General features: G+C 51.4%; 1 protein-coding gene across 4 annotated transcripts in view; it reads right to left on the bottom strand.

Moving 5' to 3' along the window:
- Positions 1 to 8612, bottom strand: part of TEAD4 (TEA domain transcription factor 4) — an 81243-nt gene that overhangs the window by 28051 nt on the left and 44580 nt on the right. For all 4 annotated transcript variants that reach the window (XM_037744823.1, XM_037744824.1, XM_017546055.2 and 1 more), the window contains exon 3: positions 598 to 662. In XM_037744823.1, the coding sequence (XP_037600751.1) occupies positions 598 to 662 (65 nt within the window). The remainder of the gene's footprint in view (positions 1 to 597; positions 663 to 8612) is intronic.

The following is an 8612-nucleotide window of genomic DNA, read 5'->3' as shown; positions in this document are numbered from 1 at the left end:
AAAAAAAAAAAAAAAAAAAAAGTAGTGCCAATGTTTTACTGTCTGTCCTAGTTTCCTGGAGAATGATGAGAGGGGGCTGTTGACTCCCCAGAGAGGCAAGGGGTTTCCTCCTAAGTGATGACAACAGACATTCCAAGAAAATTGGACTACCCGGCCGGGCGTGGTGGCTCACACCTCTAATTCTCAAACTTTGGGACGCCGAGGCAGGTGGATTACCTTGGTCAGGAGTTCAAGACCAGCCTGGCCAACATAGGGAAACCCTGTCTCTACTAAAAATATAAAAAATTGGCTGGGTGTGGTAGTGGGTGCCCGTAATCCCAGCTACTTGGGGGGCTGAGGTAGGAGAATCTTGAACCTGGAAGGTGGAGGTTGCAGTGAGCCAAGATCGTGCCATTGCACTCCAGCCTGGGTGACAAGAGTGAAACTCTGTCTCAAAAACAACAACAAAAAAAAAGGAAACTGGACCACCTGTGACATGCCCAACAGAGATAACTCACCCAGAGCTGCTGCCCCTTAGAAGCCCGAGCCTGGTCCTAGGAAAGCCTGGCCCACCTTGGGAGCAGGCTGGTGCTGGGGTACCACCCCTGGGAGGCCCACCTGCTTCCTGGTGCGGGTCTTCCCTGTCCGGAGCTTGATATAGCGGGCAATCAGCTCGTTCCGACCTGCAGAGACACCAGCAGCCTCTCAGCGGGGAGAAGGACAAAAGGCTGGAAGTGGTGAGGGGGTGCAGGGTACCTTCCGCACCGGGAGGAGCCCTGCCCTCACTCTCTGCCCATCCTAAGTGGAAATGTGGGGTGAGGATTCTATGTGTTCCCTCTCTGGATCACAGGGACCTCCCAGCAGCGAGAGGAAGACAAGGCCTCACTGTGGGGACTGAAACCTGAGAACAAGGTTAACAGGAACCATGGCCGCCAACCACGCACAGCCTGAGGAACTCCCAGAGCCTCCCTTGACCACCGCACCATTCCTCACCCAGCGCTGGCCGCCTCCTCCCCTCTCCCCACACTTTCTCCTAGGGCCTTCTGCACACTTGGGCGGCTCCAGGGAGGTGCCGGGCCGTTGGCCTTGCCCTGGGTGACTGTCGCAGTGCCCTCCGTCTCTGTAAACGAGGAGGAGCGTCCACACTTCTTGTCCTGACCGTGGGCAGCAGCGGGCATGGGGGGCAAAACTGCTGAAACACTGAGTCCCCGGAGAGGAGGCCTGAGCCCGTTCGCTCATGAAGAAAAGCCAGTCAGTGCACATGTGCAGCCCCGTGGCTGACTCAGACACCTCAACAGCAAGGCTGAGTGCTCCCCATGGGCCCGGCTCCCGAGGGACTGCTGCCGAGCCTGAAGCATCCTGGAAAACCCCCAGGAGTGCCCATGGCTTCCAGTATTGAAAAAGATGATGAAAGGGGTCCTGATTTCAAAGTGTCACCTAGCTCAGAGGCAGTATGTGCCCACACAATGGAGTCCATGGGTGCTTCAGACAGGGACGTGTCCAGAGGACCAGGGGCCAGCTTGGGATGGGTGGTCAGGCAAGCCCTCAGGTGGCCCTTGACCCCTGGATAGTGTTAGATCATACAGAAAAGCATCAGGTGAGAAGAGGCAGAGCAAGAGGCTTTGAATCGGGGCGCTGTCACCTCTTGCTCCACCTTAGGGGATCAGAGGGAGGAGCCGCCAGCCTGCCTTGTCCTGCGGAGCCTGGAGAGCTTGTCGGTCCATGGGAGGAAGCTGCTGATGCCAGGGGAGGTGAGGGGAGTATGCTGCCTGCCACCTGGGTTGTAACCACAGTGTACAGCCAAGGCCAGGCTGGCCCCCCCAGCTGACCTTTCCCCAATGCCAAGGCCAAATTAAGAGGCTACTCTCCAGAGGTATTGTTTGCCAGAAAAGGTTTGCTGGCCTGGGACCACTGCCTTGTCTGTGTTGGAGGAAGGGGGGAGGGGAGAATCAGAGTCTGGGGACATTGTCTGTGGGCTGATCTACACCTAAAACCCTGAGTCCACAAGATGTCTCCTCTCAAAGCTTTCTAGGAAAATGCTTTGGCGGTCTAGTGAATGGCCAACCGTTCTACCCTAGGTCTAACTAAAGGCACTCATGCGACCTCTCGGGTCTAAGTCATCACCGGTAGCTCAGGGAACTAGGACCACAGAGCTGAGAGCTGGGGAGCCGGGCTAGAACCTGGCAGCTCCACAAATGAGCTCTGGGAGCACGGCAAGTCTCTTCCCTTTAAGGACTTTCACTCAGCCTTCTCTTCTTAAATCTAGTTCCTTTAAGGTTTTTCCTCCAGATTTTTCCAAATTTCTACAAATGCAGGAAACAGACCTCAACATTGACTCAGTGAGAACACTCTGTGGCTCAGTTTCCTTTTCTGTAAAATGAACATGCTTTAGGCCCACGTGGGTAACTCAGCTCAGAGACTAGTCCAGGGGCAAAGAAAACCATGATGGGGGAAGAGAGGTTCCCAAGAGCTGCAAGGTAGTGATGGCGCTGGTGGTGGACAGCAGGAGGGATGGGATGGCAGGGACACTTTAAAGACCATCTGGGATACAGTTCTTTGTTGCGCCTACGGCCCGTCCCTTGCACACAGGTTATGTGCTCATCAGTTACCCGTGTCTGTCTTTCCTTGTTAGACTCTCAGCAGCTCAAAGGGAGAGACTATACCTCTGTTCAAGTCTGCATCTCCAATACCTGGCACCTATATGTTGAATGAATGAGTCCGGTGTAGTTCTACCTCCAAAACGTATCCCGAATTCAGCCACTGTGCATCACCAAACCCTCCAGGGTCTAAGCTCCTGTCATCTCTGGCTTGGATGAGGATCACTGCCTTCCACCTGCACTCCCTGCTCCCAGTCTATGCTCTAAGAGCGGCCGCAGTGACCCTATCAAAATTCAAAAGCCCTCCAATGGCTTCCATCTCCCTCAGATTAACAGTGTCCAAGTTTCCAGCAGCCTGGAAACCCCTGCAGGATCTGGCCACGCCAGTTCAGTCACCTCTCTGATCTAGTTCACCTGCTCCATCCTAAACTTCTTGCTGTCCTGGAACACCAGGCCCACACCTGCCCCACCAAGGTCCTTGCACTTCCTGCTTCTCCTCCAGGGAACACTGCCCCAGAGGCCCCCACCACCTGCATCCGTTGGCTGCCATTCTCTCTCTTTCCCGACCACCCCACTGAGGGCTGAAATCATACCCCTACCTGCCCACCCTGACACTTCCCACTGCCTTTACTTTGCTCCATGGTACCTTCTAGCATACAGTACTGTCTGTGCCCCCATCCCCATCAGAATAAATAGGCCAAGAATCCCGATTCACATGGACTTATTCACTTATTTATACTCAACACCCAGAAAACTGCCTGCACATTGTAGGCTCTCAATAAATACTTGCTGCCTGAATGACGAGGGAATGAATGTTAAGATGTTGGTCAGATATCCTGTAACTATTTTAAGACAAAGGGGTGAGTTAAATAAACACAAATAACCTTTTACTTCTGATTAGTCTGACATAACTTTCAAAGTGCTGTCCTATCCTTGTCTCACTGAATTTTTCTGTACATGAGCAAACCCAGACTTTTGTGAAGCTAAGACATTTAGAAATTAGAAAGTTTGGCTGGGTGTAGTGGCTAACGCCTGTAATCCCAGCATTTTGGGAGGCCAAAGCAGGTGGATCACTTGAGGTCAGGAGTTTGAGACCAGTCTGACCAACACGGAGAAACCCCCATCTCTACTAAAAAATACAAAATTAGCTGGGCATAGTGGCGCATGCCTGTAATCCCAGCTACTCAGGAGGCTGAGGCAGAAGAATCGCTTGAACCCAGGAGGTGGAGGTTGCAGTGAGCCGAGATCATGCCATTACACTCCCGCCTGGGGAACAAGAGCGAAACTCCATCTCAGAAGAAAAGAAATAAAGGAAAGAAATTGGGAAGCTTTCTTTGAGAAAAATAATTTTAAAAATACAAAATTAGGTTAAAAACCTTTGGGGACGATGGACAGATCTAGGAATAACTGCCCTGGTATGACTCTTGGCTCAGGTGTTCAAATATGGTGGCCCAGCGAGGATACTTAGTTAATGGAACCTCCTCTCAGAAACCAGGCAGGACCACCCCCTAACAGTGCTGCTTCCTTTGCAGCCTGTGGTGAGCAGGCTGCAAAGGGGAGACCCCAGCCCCCCATCAGCTGAAACCCTCACCCCAAACATCACAGAGGACTCAGTCTATGCATGAAGCCCCTGCACAGCCCACAACTACCCTCACCCTCTGCCACAAGGCTCTAGGCTCTGTTGCCAGAAAGGCCATCTGAGCCTTGGGCGAGAGGCTAGTGAGGGGCAGGACAGGAGCTGCACCAAGGGGCTAAGGCAGGCTCAGCCATCTTCTTTTTTTTTTCCTTTTTTTGAAATGGAGTCTCACTCTGTTGCCCAGGCCGGAGTGCAGCTGGCGTGATCTCAGCTCACTGCAACTTCTGCCTCCCAGGTTCAAGTGATTCTCCCACCTCAGCCTTCCAAGTAGCTGAAATAACAGGTGAAGAAACAGGTGTGCACCACCACAACTGGCTAATTTTTATATTTTTAGTAGATACAGGGTTTCACCATGTTGGCCAGGCTGGTTTTGAACTCCTGACCTCAAGTAATCTGCCCACCTTGACCTCCCAAAGTGCTGGGATTACAGGTGTTAGCCACCAAGCTTGGCCCATCTTTGCATTTTTTTCTTTCTTTTTAAAACTGTACATACTGGTTGAACAGCCCTTATCTAATGCTTGGAACCAGGAGTATTCCAGATTTTCGGTCTTTTCAGATTTGGGGGGTATCCGCATTATATTCTTACCAGTTGAGCATCCCTAAACCTAAAATCCAAAATCCAAAATGGGCCAATGAGCATCTCCTTTGAGTGTCACGTTAGCACTCAAAAAGTTTTGAACTTTGGAGTATTTCAGATTTTGGATTTTCACATTTAGAATGCTCAAAGTGTATTTGTGGGGTACAAAGTGATGTTATGATATATGCATACAATGTGGAATGATTAAATCAAGCTAATATAGCCATCATTTCAAATACCTGTCATTTTTCATCATGCGCACATGAAATTTACTCTCTTAGCACTTTTGAAAAATGCAATACGTTATTATTCACTGTAGTCACCACGCTGGGGAATAGGTCTCCAAAAACATTCCTCCCTGACTGGGTGTCATGACTCACACCGATAATCCCAGCACTTTGGGAGACCAAGGCAGGAAGATCCCCTGAGCCCAGGAATTCAAGATTCGCCTGGGCAACATAGTAAGACCCCACCCCATCTCTACACAAGATAAAAATAAAAAATTAGCCAGGTGTGGTGGTGCATGCCTGTAGTCCCAGCTACTCAGGAAGCTGAGGCAGGAGGATCACTTGAGTCCAGGAGATTGACGCTGCAGTGAGCTGTGATCGCACCACTGCACTCCTGCCTGGGAGAGTAAGACCCTGTCTCAAAACAAAACAATACAAAAAAAAAGAAAAAAAAAGGAAAAACAAAACCTAAACATTTCCCCATCTAACTGAAACTGTATTATTTGACCCACATTTCCCCACTTCTCCTACCCCAGCCTCCGGTAACCACCATTCTACTCTGTGCTGCTGTGAGCGCCACTGTTTTAGATTCCACCTCTAAGTGAGACTCAGCATTCGTCCTTCCGTGCCCAGCATATTTCACTTAGCATACTGTCCTCCAGGTTTGCACTTGTCAGTGTTGTGCTTTTTCCCTGGCTGTCTGTGGAGCTTCCTCCTCCTCTCCCTTGCTGGCTCATCTCAGACCCTCCGGCCTCACTGTGCTGGTCAGGAGTGAGGCCGGCAGTTGAGGATTCCCCTGACGGGGAGTGAACTGCAGGTGTCTGTGGGTGTGTGAGCCTAGGGGAACCAAGCAGCTTCCTTCCTGCTACTGTGGGTGCTCCAGAGGTCAAAGCGGCCATTCCACTGCCTCTAGGCCAGCTGGCATCTAATCCAGGTTTTACATACCGAGGGAGCTGCTGTGGTCTGTCCCTCCCGTGACAATGTTATGACAATGAACACTTGCTGCACACCTTATCAGAGCAAATATCTGTGTGGATAGGGATATGTATCCTGTGACAGCTGTATCTGCATTCACCCTTTCGATCCTCACAACAGCTCCATGAGGGTGGTACTGTCATCCATGCTATAGACAGGGAAACTGAGGCATGGTGAGGTTGAGAAATTTCTTCAGGGTCACAGGCAAGCATGTGGCTGAGATTCGGGTCCATACAGTCTGGTGCCAGTGCCCATCTGTGACTGCAGCATGGTACCACTCCTAAGCAACATGGAATTGGAGGCCACTTCTCTTAGAAGCAGGGCTGGACCAAGTGACCTCAGAGGTCCTGGTTAGTCTGATGAAGATGAAATGGAAGCCCAGATTGGGGAAATGACTTATTCACGGTCTCACGGTCTCATGGCTTGCTAGTGTCCCAGGCACCAAGGGAAGGTATGTTTTCTAAGGCTGCCCCCAGTGCTTTGAGACTAGTACACGCTGGCTGCTTCACCTGGGGATGTGCTCCCCCGACAAGGCTGAGCTTCCTCGAAAGGGACAAAGCTGCCCCTTCCCTTTGGATCGATCCCCCAATTCCTAAGTCTCTGCATGAAGCAAGGTCCTGGAGGGAGATCCGACTATATGGACCTGAGGTCCTGCCTATCACTCGTGGACAGTGGTACCCAGGGCTGGGGGCAGCCAATGTGTCCTGGATCATGTAGACACTGGGAGGCTCCCACAGTCAGGCACAAGTGCGGAAGGGAGAGGGGCATGGGCCTACAGTAGAGTGTGGGAACCACAGGGAAGGCAGGCAAGGAAGGGCCATGGCGCTGAGAAACTCATAAAGCACTCAGCAGAGGTGGTGGTAGTGGGAGGGGCTTGTCCTTGTCCCAGCTCTGCCCCTAGCTGCATAACTGCAGGTCTTCTCCCTCTGGTGGCTGAGATCACAGGCTGAGGAAGGAGGAGGCCAGTCGGGCAGCTGCGCATTGCAATGTGGCAGGTGGCCTCAGCCAACCCCAGGACAGGCCTGGGTGGGGCTGGGAAGGACGCCCCTGCCAGCCTGTGGGCCCATCTGTCAGAGCACATGTGTCCAACAGCCCCCAGCTCACACCCACGGCCCCACCCCACCAGGGGCGAAGGCTGCCCATAGAGAAATGGGAGCCTTGGCCTAAAGACTGAGGGTGGAGCATTCCTGATGCAGCGTCCACAAAGGATCTTCGCTTTCTCCTAGCCCCACACCCAGCCTCACACAGGCCACCTCCGTCACATAGTACCACTCAAATCATTACCCCAGCTGCAAAATCCTGGCTGGGCTAGGTCATTTCTGTATCTCATTTCCTCTGAGCTGAGCCCCCTCTCTCCATGGCGGCCCACCCCCTAGGTCATAAACTATTAAATGGCATGGAGTAAGTAAAGCACCCGCCACCCAGCAGAGGGCCAGCCAAAGTTAGTGATGATTGTTAATATTGTTAACAAAGCCCTGTTATAAAGAATGCTATTAGCTTTCAGACCTGAAAAGGACTGAGGATCTGAGGGCCCAAGCCTCCCCACCCAAGAGCAGGTGGAAGTGCCCATGGAGATCTTTGGTTCACTGTAGGCCTCCGGTGGAGTGAGCCAGCCACACTGCGTGCCTGCAGGCTGGGGCTCAGGGAGAGGAGGCTGGGCCCATCCTCTCTGCCCCACCTAATCCCCAAAGGCCTGGAAGCGGGGGCTGCAGTGGGGGAGGGGGGCAGGGATCAACTGAAGTCTTAAACACCTGGGGCTGGAGGAGGAGGCTATTTGTGGAGAAGGAACTTCTGACTGAAGCCTGAGAAGGCAGCAATTGGGCCTGACATTCTAGCTGTTCCCACCATTGTCCCTGGAGGGCTCAGAGGCTTCTGGTGAAATCAGCTAGGCTTCGCAGCCCCAGGAAGCCTCAAGATGCTTGCCCTACTACCCACCCAAGAGGGCATGCCCATACCTGTCTCAGTCTCGTCCTAGTCCTGTGACCCCACCACTGTGTGAGCTCCCTGAGGGCTGGAGCTGTGCTGTGCATTTGGCACCTACTGCATGCTCTCATCCTACTACAACACTAGAAGGCAATGTCTTCTCCCATTAACCTCATGAAAAGACACTCCACAACGCTAATCATTAGGGAAATGCAAATCAAAACCACAAAATAGCACTTCACACCCACTAGGATGCCTATGATCCAAAAACTAGAAAATAACAAGTGTTGGTGAGGATGTACAGAAATTAGAACCTTTGTTCGTTGCTGGTGGGAATGTAAAATGATGCAGCTGCTGTGGAAAATAGTTTGGTGGTTCCTCAGAAACTTAAACATAAAATTACCACATGAGCTAGCAATTCCAATCCCACAAGAACTGAAAGGAGAACTCAAATAGATACCTGTACACCAATGTTCATCGCGGTATTAGTCACAGCGGTCAACACGAATGTCTATTCACAGGTGAACAGATAAACAAGATGCAGTCTATCCATACAATGGAATATTACTCAGCCTTAAAAAGGAAGGAAATTCTGACACACGCTACAACATAGATGAACCTTAAGGATTTATGCCAAGTGAAATAAGCCAGACATAAAAAGGCAAATACTGTATTATTCCACTTTTTTTTTTTTTTTT

This window comes from Cebus imitator, unplaced genomic scaffold (assembly GCF_001604975.1).
Source record: "Cebus imitator isolate Cc_AM_T3 unplaced genomic scaffold, Cebus_imitator-1.0 Scaffold187, whole genome shotgun sequence".
NCBI lineage: Eukaryota > Metazoa > Chordata > Mammalia > Primates > Cebidae > Cebus > Cebus imitator.
The sequence above is the reverse complement of the archived record's forward strand: the minus strand, read 5'-3'. Positions and strand labels throughout refer to the sequence as shown.